The following is a 17,028-nucleotide window of genomic DNA, read 5'->3' as shown; positions in this document are numbered from 1 at the left end:
GTGTTTGACCTATGTGCTTAACATATTTTGGCGATCTTTTCTTAAAATGGAAATACATATATTTTCTTCTTTGTAATTTTTCTGAAATAAAGTTAGTGAAAAATAGGGGAAGAAATGTGGTGCACAGTTTTGAAATCTAAGAATAATCATATTTGCTCCTTCCTGACTCAGGATTTGGCATATTACACAGAGGAGGTATGTGTGAGCTACTTGCCCCACACCCAGACCTGCTATGTATTAATGATGACTCCAGCCCATCTGCCTTTCTCTTCAGTGCACTCAGACATTCCACATTCCAGCCTGTTTTCTTGATCCCCATGAGGCAAGTTTTATGTTTGCCTCTCCAAATTCAGTCTAGTTCAATTGTACCCACTATCCTTTGCCTTAATCCCTCCTGGCAGGGGAAACAAAAGAACATAAAGGATCCCGCAGTTTATATGTATATTTTTTTATACAGTGAACTCAATCATTCATACTAATGGGAGAGGACAATTAGAACAGATAACCCCCAAATCCATTCACTTTTCTTTAGAAAAAGATCACATGATTGTGTCTTTGGAGCCCTGGTAAATAAGTTTGGCTCAAGCTAATGTTTTAATTAATTTGCATAAAAATTGGTCTGGGAACATCAGTCTGGAATTAAACATTTCTAGAACATAAGTCTAAATTCACTTTGTAAATGGACTATTTTTAACCAATAGCAACAACAATATAATTTTATTGTTTGTAGATTGTTAGATGCTCATATCTTCCTAAGAACAAAAACTTTGTTTCTTTGATGCTTGTCTTAAATATAATGGAAATTGTGTCCTTTTGATAAATCTAAAACTCGACTGCTGCTATTATTCAAAATTGTACTTTTTCCTATCTTAAAATACCCCAGATTAAGAGCAAAATTTGGTTATCTTTTAATCATCCTTAGTTTCCTCCTAGGGCAAATAAAACTTTCCTAATGTACATTATTTCTAAAATTATTATTTTTCAGTAGTTACAAAAGAAAGACAATTTCCTTATAGAAACACTGAAAAATACATATAAATATTGATAATTATGGATAATTTTACAACTAGGGGATCACCACTATTAATATTGTATATTGCCATCATTCTTGTGTGTTACATAGGTATGTATAATAAATATGTGTGTGTATATATACATATAAGTGTACATATATGTGTGTGTGTACATATATATGCGTTGTGTGTGTTTCTTTGTGTATATGTCTGCAAATACACACACGTACAGAAATATATAAATATATCCTGGAATCAAAATGAATTTACATTTTGCTTTTTTAATTTATATTTTATAAGCATCTGTCATTACAATTTTTTTCAGAAATCTTATAGCATTATATTCCATGCTATAAATAAATTTTTAGATATTTCCCTTTTTTTGTTATCATTAAATAGAGTATTGCAATGAACATTTTTGTGAATAAATATCTCCATGATTTTGGTGAGTGTTAATTTAAGATAAATTCCTAAAGCATAATTCTTGGATTACAATATGAACATTTTATATTCATTAGATTTAGTCAAAATTGCTGATGAGGAGGTTATGCTCATAAGTCTACCACCAATAGTGTGTGAGCATTTTTGGAAACCCTATTTATACCAATTCTGTGTATTTTCAATCCTACTTAAATATCTGATATTCAAAAGGAAAAGACACTGAAATCATATTTTATCTGCCTTTTTTAGTAATGGTGAGATAGGTCATGTCTTCATATTTATAATGACTATATTTCAGTTTTGTAAATTATAATTGAGTTCTCTATCTATTTTCCTATTGGGTTGCTTATATACAGAGGTTGCAAAAATGTATACACATTTTAAAACATTTCTAGAACATAAGTCTAAATTCACTTTGTAAATGGACTATTTTTAACCAATAGCAATAGCAACAACAATATAATTTTATATTATATATATATTATATATATTATATATATTTTATATTATATATATTAATATATAATTTTATATTATATTAATAGTCAACTAGAATTAAAGTTGTAATAGTCAATGTATATTAATAACAAATGGTGAACACAAGTCACATTTGACTCTGCAATTACAAAAGGTACTCAAAGTGGTTACCATCAATGTCCAGACACTTCTGATTATGGCGAACTACTGCTTGAACAACGTTGACCAAAGTGTCCACTTGTACACAGTTTTGGCACCCCATATTTATTTTTTTCTTATTGATGTATGAAGTATTTATTTTTGTAATAAGAAAATTAATTCTTTGGAATTTAAGCTGAGAATACATTTTCCCAATTTAGAGTTTGATTATAAACTTTATTTATCATGTCAAAATTTATACATTCAGTTTTAGCTATTTCTCTCGTACATGACATATACCCACACACATACTGCAGATATATATGCTATGCATGTATTTTATAACATATGTGCATACAATCGTGTCTCTGTGTATATATGAGTATTCACAGTTCAAAAAGTCATCTTTATTTCAAAATTTAAAGAAAATATCCCTTGGTTCTTTCCATCCAGTATTGTTATAGTTTCATTTTTACATTTCATCTTTGCTCCTTCTAGAATTTAAGGTGGCATAAGGAATGAGATAAGGATTCAGTTTATTTTTCCAAATGACCAAATAGTTGTCTTAATACCATTTATCGAGTCATCTGTTTTTGAAATGTCAGCCTAAATATGTACTGAAATCCCATATTGCCTTGGGTCTATTTCTAAACTCTTTATTCTGTTTCATTGATTAGTCTGTGCATGCCTACAATAGGACTACACTGTGAATCACATTTTTCAAAGATTTCATATCATTTTTAGTCTGTATATTCTGTCATTGACTGAAAATTTTATATTTACGAATTCTTCATTGCGTTTCCAATTTGGTTTTATTCATATTGTATCTTTCCATATCATCTCATACATAAAAACCCATGATTTATTTAATCAGGGATTTAAATTTTATTGATATAAAATGATAAACTTTCTCACTTAAAACTTTTTTTCTAGAATTCTAACTCGATAGATTCTAAAGTAGTTTTTCATGTTTTCTTTTGATGTTCATTTCTCAAATATCCCTTTTTCTAACTTTGTATTTTTAAACCTATACTATTTTATTGAAATTAATTCAAGCTGAATGGTTTTAACACTTAATAAAGTAAGCTAATTACATTTACTATCATAACTATTTACATGTGTTTCCGTCATCATATTTGATAATACTGTGTTTGTGTTATGCTGCTACTCATTTTTTATTATTATTTGCGCTGCTAATATACTCTCATGTTTGGTATGATCTTTTTCAAAAATTTTAAAAGTAAGATATCTTTCCTTAATTCTATTATTTAATTCTAATTCAGATTATCATAAAATTTTTCAAGTTATTCTTAAACTTAATATGTTGTCAGAACCCATAGCATAATAGGATTTTTAGTTTTTCATTAGCTTCATGGAAGTCAGCATTATGTGCAACACCCCCCGCCTCCACCGTTGTTCCAATCCCCACCATAATCTTTGTTTTATAAACTGTGCCATTAATACTTCTTTTCTTTTCACTCTTCCTCATTTCCTTCCTTATTTCCTCCCTTTCTTCCTTCTTTTAATTATTTTATAAAATGCAACATGCATACAGGAAGGCACAGAAAATATACAGAACTCAATTAAATAAAAGCAAGTAGAAAACCTGTATATCCTTATGATAACCATCCAGCCTAGATGCCCATCTCACAGTCCAATCAAAACTTCTTCCCCATCACCAAAGTTTAATTAACACCAACTTTCACAGTAACAACTACCTAGATTTCTTTTATTGTTTTACCACTTAAGCACATCTTTCTAAATATTATAGTCATTTTTCTTGCTTTTTAAAGTTGGTGTAGATGATTTGTACAATATATATGCTTTTGTACCTTCTTTAGTTTAACACTGTAACATTCATCTATGGTTTTGCCTGTAAATGTAGTTTCTGCTGATGCTTCTGCTTCATACTTACATTTGTTCCTCAGTATATAACTTGTCTTTTTTCTCTGATGGTTTTTGAGAGTTTTCTCTTTATCACTGGTGCTGGGCTAATTGATTATGATGTGCTTGTATATTGATTATGATGTATATTTTTATTTATTTTTTGTGTTTTAGGGTCATAGAATTTCTTGGATATGTGGGTTCATAATTTTCATGAAATTTCTGAAGAATTCCAGCCATTGTTACTTCAAATATTTTTTTTCTGCCACCCTCTCCCATGCCTGCCTTCAGAGATTTCGGAATTGAAATTGGAATTACCCTTGGAGTAGATCCATATCTCACTGACACTCTTCTTTTTCTTCAGTCATTAATTCTCTCTGTATTTCAGTTTGGATAGTTTTTATTGCTACATCTTCAGATTCACTAATCTTTTCTTCTGTAGTGTTGAATCTGCCATTATGTCCATAAAGAATGATTTTCATCTTAGCCACTTTCATCTTAGCCACAATTTCTAGAGTTTTTCATCTCTAGAAATTCAATTGGTATCTCTAATTAACATGGATAATCCTTTTTTTAGCTTCTGGAAGATGTGGAATACAATTATAATAATTTTAAATATGACCTTTTATATTATTACCCGATTTGTGTCATTTATGGATTGATATTTATCAATTGATTTATTTTCTTCTATTGGTTATACTTGCCTGCTTTGTCAAGAGTTGGGCAGGGTCTGAGATTTTACTTTACTTGCAAATTAGCAAGTTAGCTAGCCACAAATCCATGGATGCTGACAGAAGATATGACTACCAGGCTATGAAGAACAGTTTATTATTCAGAGCAATAGCAGTAGCCAGAGTACTTGTGCCTATTTCCTGAGTCTCAGTTCCCACAGGGAGACCAAGTGATACCTGCATACTCAGTGGGTTGTATTACAGGGGGTGAATCTTGATCTTAGAGAATTTGAATATTATCATGGACAGTAACCATGAATGTCCTTTAAACGTGGGGAGAGGACTATTCTTATCTTCCAAGGCTGTAAGCAAGCCTGTTCTTTTTATTGAGGGAGACAGTTTCTCTCAATTCTGAGATTGTTTACTATACAAGCATTCTTGAAAAAATTGGCCAAAACAAAGGCAGTTAGATTCTCTGCTCGTAGAATAGGCAGAAACACAAGAGATGCACAGAGATTTATCTTTTAATACTTCTTTTTATGCCCATTAATTTTGTTGGTTACTCTAATAAGTATGAGATATTTTTAATAAATATATTTGATATCCATTCTGGGATCAGTTAAGTTATTTAGAAACAGTTTGATCTTTTCAAGTCTTGCCCTTAAGCTGAATTGGGGAGGAGAAGAGTATCACTTAGTATATTGTTCGTTTTGCTCCACTACTGTGGCAAAATCTTTCTAAGCTTTCTATGAATTTTTAGGTTTTCCAGTCTGGCATATGAGAACAGGCACTCCTCCTAGACCTGTGTAAGCTCCAGGTATCATTCTTTCAAACAATGTACTGTTCTTTACTCATCTTCTCATTCATGCACTGGTAATTTCCTCTAATGCATGTACTGATCAGTACTCAGATGAAGACTTGAGGGAATCTTTCTGTAGATCGCTAGAGCATTCCTTTGTGGAGCTATCTACTCTATAGTACTCTACCTGGAAAATATTAGATACCTTGGCCTTTTAGGAGTTTCAGCTCTGTCTCCTCAACTTGGGAGTCTGCTGGGTTCTGACTGAGGTCCTCCTTTCTGCACTTTGGCCTGGGATGTCTCTCCAAGCATTCTGCTGGGAGAACCACAGGGTTCAGTTTATTTCCTGATTCTCGGGTATCACTAAGTCTTACCAATTTTAATATTAATTGGTGTTTTAATTTTCCATGATGACGAAGAAACATTAGCAAACTTCATTTTAATTTACCTCATCTTAATAAATGCCATATTTGTAGTATATTTTAATTCTAAGTATATCTTAACTCTCACAATGTATTATTATCATCATTATTGATATTTACCATTGATGTTCATTTAGACTTATTTAGTAATCACCATTTACCTTGCTTTTAATTCTTTTGCTCATCTTTAACTTTCAATCAATATCTTCAATATCCTAAGATCAATATCTCCCCACTGAAAGAACACCAGAATTGTCTGGTGATGAAGTTTCCTTTTCGTTTTTTTGGTCTGAAATGTCCTTAATTAAACTTTATTCTTGAAATATATATTTTCCCTGGGTTTAGAGTTCTTGGTTGACGCTATTCTCTTTTGTTTTTATTTCCATCATGTCTATTGAAAAGTCAGATATCAGGCCAATTGTTTGAAGATTGCTCTTTGGATGTTCTGGTTATGTTTGACTTTCATCAGTTTTACTATGAAGGGCCTAGTTGTGGATTTATATTGCTTGGAGTTCAAAGGACTTTGGAATTCATGGCCTGATATCCTTCATCACTGTAGGAAATTTCTTACCATAATTTCTTCAAATATTTCTTTTGCCCAGTTTCCTCTCTTTTCTGTTTGGGATTTCAATTACGTATGGAATAGACTTTGTCATTTTACCCTCCACATCTTTTCCCTGTGTTTAGTGTTTGCCATCATTTGTTTTCCTATTATTTTTATTTTGGATATATTCTTCTGACATAACTTCTAGTCCACAAATTCCCTTTCTTCTGTGTCTAATATGCTATTAAACCACAATCCATTCATTGAATTCTTTACCACAGCTGTGGCATCTTTTATGTCTAGACTTTCTTTTATTTTTCTTCAAGATTTTTATTAAAATATAGCTAATATACAATATTACATTAGTTTCAAGAATAAAGCTAATTATTCAGTTTTTATATACTTAAATAAATGATTCCATGATAAGTCCAACAAGCATCTGACTCCATACCACACTATCACGATATTATTGACATATTCCTTATGTTATATATTACATCCCATGAGTTATTTGTTTTATACCTGGAAATTTGAACTTCTTATTCTTTTTCATCTTTTCCCTCTCTCATTTAATGTTTCAATGAGAATTGATATTCAATATTATTTTATATTAATTTTTAGGTGTATAGCATAGAGGTTAGACATGTATATAAATTTCAAAGTGATCCCCTGACTTGTCTAGTAGTATCCGCCTGGCACTATACATAGTTATGACCGTATTATTGACTATTATTCCCTTTTTCACCTTGTTCACAACCTCTCTCCGACCTATCACCCCCAAAATTTAATATCCATTTAACACCATACATAGTTATTACAATATTATTAACTATATTCCTTATGGTATATAAGGTATGGTATATGTATATGGTATATATGGTATATAAGGTATATGACTATGTTGTAACTAACAATTTGTACTCCTTAATCCTTCCCCTTATTCATCCACCTCCCTGAACCCCTCTCATCTAACAACCATTAAAATGTTCTCTGTATCTATGAGTTCTTTCCTGTTTTGTTTGTTTATTTTGTTCTTTAGATTCCTCATATAAGCAAAATCACATTGCACCTGTCTATGTCTGACATACCCCATTCAGCACAATACCCTCCAGGTCCATACATGTTGCCACAAATGGCAAAAAATGAACAAACAAACAGAAAAAAACATTCTCTTCCATGGCCAAGCAATATTCCATTGCATACATGTACTACCTACTCTTTATCCATTCATCCATTGAAGAACATCCAGGCCGCCTCCACATCTTGGCCATTGTAAACAATGCTGCAATGAACATATGGATGCACAGGTCCCCTCAAAGTAGCATTTTGGGTTTCTTTGGGTAAATACCCAGAACTGGGATCATTGGGTCCTTCTTTGTCTCTTGTTATAGCTTTTGTTTTAAAGTCCATTTTGTCTGGTATAAGTACTGCTACGTCAGCTTTTTTGTTTGTTTACATTTTTATAAAATATCTTTTTCCATCCTTTTATTTTCACTCTAAGTGTGTCTTTTGATCTGAAGTGAGTCTCTTGTAAGCAGAAGGTGTGAGGGTCTTGTTTTCTTTTACATTCAGCCACTCTATGTCTTTATATTGGAGCGTTGAATCCATTTATATTGAAAACGATTGTTGATAGATATGTAGTTATCAACAATCGTTTTCAATATAAATGGATTCAACGCTCCAATATAAAGACATATAAAGAAGTATCTCTACAACTACTCCCATTACCATTAGTTTGGTGGTAATAAATTCCTTTAGCTTTTTCTTGTCTGGGAAACTCTTTATCTCTCCTTCAGTTCTAAATGATAGCTTTGCTAGGTAAAATAATCTTGGTTGTAGGTCCTTACTTTCCATTATTTTGAATATTCCAGCCAATTCTTTCTGGCCTGCAAAGTTTCTGTTGAGAAATCATCTGACAGTCTTATGGGAGCTCCCTTGTAGATAATAAACTGCTTTTCTCTTGATACTTTTATTATTCTCTCTTTGTCTTTAACCTCTGGCATTTTCATTATGATGTGTCTTGGTGTGGGCCTCTTTGAGACTTCATCTTATTTGGGACTCTCTGCACTTCCTGAACTTGTATATCTATTTCCTTAATCAGGTTAGGAAAGTTTTCAGTCATTATTTTTTCAAATAGGTTCTCATTTTTTTGTTCTGTCTCTTCTCCTTCTGGTACCCCTATGATGCAAATGTTGTTATCCTTGATGTTTTCCCAGAGGCCCCTTAAACTATCCTCATTTTTCTTATTCTTTTTTTTTTTTCTGTTCCAATTGGATGTTTTCTTCTATGCTGTCTTCCAAATTGCTGATTTAATCCTCTGCTTCATCTAGTTTGCTGTTGATTCCTTGTAGTTCTTCAATTATTTTAATCTTCATTTCTGACTGGATCTTTTTTTATGGGTCTGTGTACGTTTTTATGCTTGCTACCTCTTTGTTGAAATTCTCACTAATTTTCTTGAGCATGCTTATAACCATTGTTTTGAACGCTGTGACTGGTAAGTTGCTTGCCTCTATTTTGTTTAGTCTTTTTTCTGGAGTTTTTTCCTATTTTTTCATTTGTGATGTTTTTGTTTGTTTCCTCATTTTGACTGTCAGTGTTTGCTTCTATGTATTAGGTAGATGTGCTACATCTCCAAGGCCTCCTGCAGGAGATGATCACGTCAGCTGGGTGCTCCAGGAGCGTCCCTCGTGTAGGTTGTGTGTGCTATCCTGGGTGCTGTTGTCACATCAGTGGGTGGGATGACCCTCAGGCTGACTGGCTGTGGTGTCCGGCCACATCCACAGCTTATGAGCTGCTCTGCTGGTGGGCTTCCCCTGTAAAGTGGGATTTGCTCTTGTGCCTATTGAGACAACCTTTTGGGTGTGCCACTTGTGAGGTGAATTTGGTGGCACTCTGCTGTGGTTGGAAGCTGATCCCCATGTATGTTGGTTCTGGGGTCTTTTGGGAGGGGCTATGGGGCAGCCACTGCCTGTGACTGGCCAGAGACTACCTGGTAGGACTTACAAAGCAATCCATAATTGGTTGCTGCCTGTGCTAAACCTGGAAGCTCATGGGAGAGGTCACACTGTGAACCTAGGTTGGCTGCGACCAGTATTGGGTATGCAGTAGCTAAAAGCCAGGACATCCTGAGGCCTGTTGCCACTTGACAACTCCCATAAGATTCAGCTGCTGATATAGCCTTGTGTGGTTCACGAGTTGGGTGAGGTGGGGTCTCAGGGAGTCACCAGAATGTGATGAGGGGTGTTCTCTGGATTAGACTTTGGTGCCAGTGCTAAGCCTGGAGCTACTCAGCAAAAGTCTCAGAGCATACTGAGGCCAGCTGCTGCCTGCCTGGAGCCCAAAGACTCCCAATAGTTATCCAAAAATGAGTGCTATGTGGGAGGGGCTGTCTTCTTGCCAAGAAAGTACCTCTGGTATTTGGTAAATTGGGTTGGGTGGGGTCCCAGAGAGTCACCAGGGTGGAGGAAGCAAGCTCACCAGGCTAATTCAGATTCAGACTTGGCTGTGTGGGGAGGGCTTCACACAGGAAAGATGGTCCTTGATTGCTAGCTTCATGGAAGAAGGACTCCACACAGGGAAAATGGCAGCTGTCCTCCAGTCCTCACCCCAAAACCACACAACTCAGTCTTTCCCTGTATGTCACAGATGCGTCCTGAGTCACTGTCCATTCACAGGAGCCTAGTATGAGTGTCTAGGAGCAAGAGAGTTTGTGCGCAGGTCCTTTAAGAGGATGTCTGGATTTCCCACAGCCGTCCATCCACCTGGATTGTTGGAAATCCCACTGTTTTCAAAGCCACATGTTGTAGGGGGTCCTTTTCTCAGAACCAGTACCTCAGGCTGCGGAGCCTGGTCTGGGTCTTGGGTTCCTCACTCCTCTGTGGGGACATCTGCAGCTGAGATATCCTTTCTGATTCTCAACTGCCACATGCAAGTTATAAAACTTCTGTTCAGCTAGACTTCAGATGGTTCTACAGGTTGTCTACAATTCAGTTGTAATTTTAATGTGGTCAAGGGGACAGGCAAGCATTGCGTTTATCTTTTCTATCTTGGATCTGTTACCTAGATTTTCTTTTCTTTTTCTCTTTCTTTCTGTTTTGAATTTCCAGTTCTTAGCTAAAATTTTCAATCTTGTCTTCATTCTCTTATACACAGATTTTTTTTTTTTTTTCTGGGCACACTTTGTCATTTATGTTTGAAGTCTGCAGCTGGGAACTCACAGCTACTCTTTGATCAATGAAGTATGAACCAAAGGTGTCAGCTGTGGATGAAGGATTGGACAAAAAGAAGTAAATTTTGTGGCTGCTGGGTAATTAATAAAATGATTTTGGGAATTAGAAATGAGTAGTTAACCAATTTCCTGCAACGATTGACTCATATTTTGAAAACTCAAACAAAACTCAAGGTCTGACCGTGGAAGCCCATCCCACGGTCAGTTTTTCTGTCAACAGGGATAATATCACTCATGTAATGGTAATTATAACTAAGCCTTACTACCCACAAATATACTCCATTGATTTTTTATGTCCTCTAAGCATTTCATAAAACATTTTTGGTGACTAATATCACTAATATTACTAATATCACTAATATCACTGGGCTCCATACTCTCTGCTGATGATTGAGAAATGAATAACAGTCTCCCTCTTCTAAAAATGTAACTTCAAGTACAAAACCCAAGAGACACTACATTAGTAAAAATTAAGTTAAGGAGAGGGGATTAGGACAAATTTGTTTTTATTTTTATTTTATACTTTGCAAATAGATTAAACAAAAACTGGTCTAGAAATAACCAACACTATACATTCCAATGTATTATTCCACCAATCTCTTAGGAATTCAGAGCATTTGGGATTGATGTGCATGTAACTAACTTTTCCACTTATTTGGCACCTGGGAAAGTAAGTAGTACTGAGTCAGTATCAGGCAGTCACAGGTAAGACTAGGAATAGACAATGATTCCAATGGACAAAAACACACACTGCTTCTCAAAGCTTGGCATCTGATAAAAAACTCATTTGAAGGAAAAAAAAAATCAGCCTGGAGGAACTCATAGCCTCCAATTCTAAGAAGTAGTTTCTGTCTCTTTAGCTCAATAAATGGTGGGAAAACAAAATAAAACAAACAAACAAACAAACAAAAAAAAAGCAACATGAGAGGAGGATGAAACACCACTTCCTGTTTTAAGATACCAATTCCATCCTATTAAACAAGATTCATCAATGGTCTGTTAGTTTTCAATGGCTATTGTACTTAACTACCACAAACGGGATGGCTTAAAACAAGAGAAAGTACTGTTTGACAGTTCTGGAAGAAAGACATACAAAACCAAGGTATCAGCAGGGCCAAGTTTCCTCTGAAATCTGTAAAGGAGAATACTTCCTTGCAACATCCTAGCTGATACTGGTTCCCAGATAATCTCTGGCATTCTTATACACAGTTTTTATGTTTTATACTTTGTGTTCACAATGCTAATATTTTCAGCCCAAATGAGCTTGCACTCCTTGACTATTTGTTTGTTCTTTATGTGACCTCGTTTCCTCACTTATTTTGGCTGTTTTTTGTATGTGTGTGCTACACATTGCATTTAACAAATTGTTTATATAAATGGTTTAAGCCTACAACATCATTTTTTTCATCTAATAAATATTTTACATTTGCTTTTCTTAGGTGCCAGAGGAGCTAGCAATCTGAGTTGGTTTTGATTTATTTTGGGGATTGACATAATTCAAATCTGGGCAGCAATCTTTCAGAGCTGGGCTGATCTACTGCTGGTTCGTTCTTCCTGATAGGGTACATATTTTTGGTTTTCAATCCAAGACACAGGGAGTTTACCAGGGTTCCTTACCATTTTGAGCAATGGGACTCAAGATAAATTTTGAAGAATCAGCAAATTCCCTAAGGTAAAAACAGTTTCAAATTCTGAACTCGCATCTCTGTATATCCATTTTCTCCCATAAGCTAACCTGACAATTCTTTTCTATCTTGTTCGTTTGCTCTCTGATGCCTTTAAGTACACTCTTTCATATATACATACATATATATACATATATATATATATATATATATATATATATATATATATATATACATACATATATATGTATATATGTATATATATATATATATATATATATATATATATATCTAGATTATCTAATTGTCTTCAGTGGGAGTAATGGTCTAACTTTTTAAAACTTTCTTTACTGAGAGAAAAAGCATCTCTTTTTCTTTCTCATTTTAAAATAACATATACTATAATTTTCAAAGGTAAAAACAAATATTTTAAATTTATTTTGATACTAATTTGAAACAATTATTTCAGCATTTTCATAAGTTTAATGAGTCTATTGTTATATCATCCTAGCCAACTTTGTTCTCAAATTTGAAGTTTTCCTTTCTTTTTACATTTATTTTTGTACAGGCTTTCTTTAGTTTTTTTAGAAAGGATACATGGTGGCATATTTTCTTAATCTTTGTATTGCTTAGAAAATATTTCTTTTGAATTCATGCATGAATAATAACTTTACTAAATATAGAAATCGTGTCCTTTAGAGCTCTGGAAATGTAAAGTCATGCAAGAAAAAGGCTAAGGGTAGTCTGATTTTGGTGATTTCACTTGTAACCTGATTTTGACTTTATTATTTGATTTAAAAGCGTTTCTTTATCATTGATATTCATAAATTCCATGAGACTTTGTAGGTTTTTGTTTTCATTATCTTTGCTCATAAATATAATGTGCACTTTTGTGTTTCAGGTAGAACACTGTTTTGCATTAGGAAACTTCTTTTCCCCATTATTTTTCTAAAGGTTGCTTCATTTCTGTTTGCTCTATTCTTTCTTCTTGGTATTTCAAGGATGTGTAGATTTAATCTCTTGGATCCATTCTCCATATGTCTCACATTTATTCTCACTGTTATCATAGCTTTATTTCAGTAGTTGTAAACCCAATTCCTGTAGAGCTCAGGCAGGTAACAAAAAGAACTAATGCCAGCCTAGTACAAATATAATGCGTGATGAGGATTGTGGAGAGCAAATGTCTTTTTTGAATATGGCAGCTACCAATCTCCTGGTATTTGGGTCTAATAAAATATCAGATTCCATTTTTCCCCCCAGAAAACCTAAAATCTGAGTTTTTAAAAAATATAATATTCCTCAGCAGGAAAAAAAAGAAAGAAAAAACTGGCAAAGGATCTCATAACTTACCATTGGGATGACCTTGGTTACACACAGAATGATTGGTTACTTCATTGCCTTTTGTAATATTCTCATCTTTTGCAGAATCTAGCACAACAAATAAGCAAAACCTGTAATGAGCATTTTAAACCAGGAAATAGAGCAGCGTCCAGCACTAACATGATAGATTTATATTTGGGGAGGTTTAATTTATTACTTAAAAATACCATTAAAATACTTAAATATTTTCATCAATAAATTAAGTTTTCTTGAAGGACTGCATAAGATGTCTATACAATGTTTGCAAGGTAAAGATGGTTGAGATTTGGTTGGGACATCATTTTGCAACAAAGAAGAAAATATAAGCAGGCTTTATGCATCAATGAAAGTCATAGGAAAGTTGTGCAAAAGGATATGAAAGGAAGGCAAAATAGGGAAGATTAAAGGAATATCTAATTTTAATGTTCTTAATGCTTCCATTACTATAGTTGTTCATGTATGGGAACCTTGAATCTTTGAAAAGCCAGATGTAGAGCTTTTCAATCCAGTGGTAATTAAGTTCATCTTTCTCAGGAACTATATCAGTGTAACAATAGCAAAGGGAGAATGCAAACCTTCTGTTCTGGGCAATTTCATCCTCTTTTTTGTAGAGCACTTTTAAATGTGGGATCAGCATAAGTTCATCATTGTTTTTTGTTTTGTTTTTTGTCACGTGAGATACTTTACAGTGGCTAAAAGGTTTCCAAAGACTATGGATTCTGGCAAAGCTAGAAAGCATGTTTGCATGTTTGAGATCTCTCTGGAGGTTCTTTAAAAAGCCATCACAGAAAGCATATGAGTATGTCCATAGGAAGACAGAAAATAGGTTTTTCATTCATTCTGTAAATATTTATTAAGGGCCAACTCTATACCAGGCACTGTTCTTGATGCTAGGGAGTCAACAGAAAACAAAATGTCAAATCTCTGTCCTCATAGAGGTTACAATCATGCAGCTAAAAGGGTGGTCATCCAAAGATCTATAAAAACTATGAGCTAATCTTGTATGCATGTGGCTGTGAAGAAAGCTGGGATGGTACAACACCTCTATTACCTATCATTGGGTTCTCTACTGAGTTCATATTGCTCAGTTGCATTTTATAACAGAGCTGATTTATGTGGTATCTAAAATAAATCGTTCTTTCTCTTTTCCTTTCCTTCTTCTCGCTCATAGTTTGGAATATTATAAGAAAGTTTGCTTCACGAAACTGCCACAGGCAACATTTGATGGACAAGTAAGAAACTTGGGTGGTTAACATATGATTCCAATTTAATAACCAGTGAAGCAAGTATACACCCAAAGTATACGGTTTTAATTAACTGCAAATAATTCCCCCAAGGCAAATGTTTAATTATCTGCACAGCTTCTGATTTCTTTCTGAAACTGACAATAAGTTTCAAAGTCCAAATTTGGAAGCAAAGCTAAGCATAGACACATTTTCCAAACTGTTATCTCACTCATGTCAAATTGTTTTAAACCAACTCCCATTAAAATGTGGCTTTTTAATTTTAAATCCAACATTGGTTTAAAAAGTATCCTTTGAATACTTTTTTCCATATTAACACTGAAAATGAACAATGACAAAAAACCTCTATAAAAATCAGGCTAAACTTTAATTTTGAAAGTGTTGTTTTAGTTTTACTTGTTTATAGAAAATAGTATTTTTTATTATTCAATATGTATGTAGTCTTGTGTAGATTTTGCACATCATTAAAATGTATTCATTTACACTCAACAATAATTTATTATGCTTTCTAACTTACATAAACATTATGTTTTATGCATCAAATATTACACAAGAAATATCTTTTAAAAAGTGATTTACATTGAGTTTACAAGTTCTCATGATTCACATAAGACAGGTGAAAGTATTTGAAAAATTAATCAATAGACTTACCTGTTTTGTCACCAAAATCCATGTCTTTAGCAAATTGACCCTTTAATTTAAATTTCCTTAATGAGTTCCTGTAACATTGCCAACGCACCTTCTGACTTTATGTGCTCTAATCTATGAAATGTATTTCATTGAATCCAAGACACATTGTTATTTGCATCATTATTTTGTGTAGTATTAGAATAAAATGAGACCAAATGAATTATAACACACTATCAATTATAAGAATGTGTCCTACTTTTAGAACTAAAATATATCAAAGACTATGCATCCTAGAATTATGATGTTTGAGTATATTGTGTGTGTACAGAAATACATATCTTTATGTGATGACAATTTCATATCAATGTGACCCATCACCAAAACCACAAGTTCATTTTGTGCTATTTGTAAGCCTCTTCTTCAGAAATGGTTCCACATACATACACTAACTTGCATGTGTAGTAATAAAGCAAGATAGAAACTATGAGCTCATAATAAATAGCATCCACAGATAACCCGGTACCTACAGAAGATTGTTGGCACTGTATTTTCTCTATTAAAAGGCCTATGTAAATTTCCAGCTTCATGAACTTTAACCAGACTGGATCAGATCCTGAGTGTTTTGAATCATGGGTCCTATTACATTACACTTGGTTCTAGGTTTGAAAGGACAGTGGGGCTTTTCTGCTTAGGAGGTGATGAAAGCTGCATTGCATATGTATATAAAATTATTATTCATAATGACAAAGAGAGAAAATTATCCAGTATATATGGTCACTAACAGAGCTTATTATTTCTATGTAAATTCTATAAATAACCATCAAAATGTAGTGTATATACTACATTCTTGAAGCACGTTGGATTCACATTTTATTTAACTAAAAATTATCATGGGGCAATGTTCAAAAAATGTAAGCATTATCACTTAATTCTGAGATTCATTCAATGTTATTTTAATAGCAGAGAACTTGAGTTAAATTTTTATGTAGATTCTGTCTTTCAAAATCTTTAAGGTCAATGCTCTATTATAGAATTTTTAAAAATGCAAATATTAAATCAAATAGTTAAGCCAAAGTTCTAAAGATAGGTTATATTTTAAGATTAACAATAATAAAAAATACTTTTATAATTTTTTTAAAAAATCTCATTTAGAAAGTTGGAAAGGTTTAACAGAATATTTGAAAAAGATTAAAATAAAAAGAAAACATAAAACAGAAATTCCAAAAAGATCATTTTTAATGCAGTCAATTATACACGTCTACACAATAGTATACGTATAGACTTCAGCTTTAATAATAAATGATGAAACTATTGGATTTTTAACCATATATAAACTATAAATAAATATAAATGCTATCTTTAAAAAATGTCCCCTTAGAACAAAGTTCTTAACCCTAGGGAATCACTGAATATACTCTAGGGGTCCACAAACCTTTTAGAAATGACATACGAAATGTACTCATGTATTTATTAATATGTTTATTTTTTCTGGGAGAAAATAGCTTCCATCATATGTTCGTAGAGACTATGACACCAACAAAGTTTAAAATAAC

The 17,028-nt window shown here is 33.3% G+C and overlaps 1 protein-coding gene across 4 annotated transcripts in view; it reads right to left on the bottom strand.

The window, feature by feature from the left end:
- The window catches only part of MACROD2 (mono-ADP ribosylhydrolase 2), a 2,186,605-nt gene that overhangs the window by 58,995 nt on the left and 2,110,582 nt on the right, over nt 1–17,028 (bottom strand). For 3 of the 4 annotated variants that reach the window (XM_081033481.1, XM_081033483.1, XM_081033482.1), the window contains exon 14: nt 13,593–13,670. The exons of the other annotated variant lie outside the window; for it this stretch is intronic. In XM_081033481.1, coding sequence (XP_080889607.1) covers nt 13,593–13,670 — 78 coding nt within the window. The remainder of the gene's footprint in view (nt 1–13,592; nt 13,671–17,028) is intronic. 4 annotated transcript variants of the gene reach the window in all.

The sequence above is a fragment of the Rhinolophus hipposideros genome, assembly GCF_964194185.1.
Source record: "Rhinolophus hipposideros genome assembly, chromosome: 22".
NCBI lineage: Eukaryota > Metazoa > Chordata > Mammalia > Chiroptera > Rhinolophidae > Rhinolophus > Rhinolophus hipposideros.
Note: the sequence above shows the minus strand (reverse complement) of the source record. Positions and strands in the feature narration are given on the sequence as shown.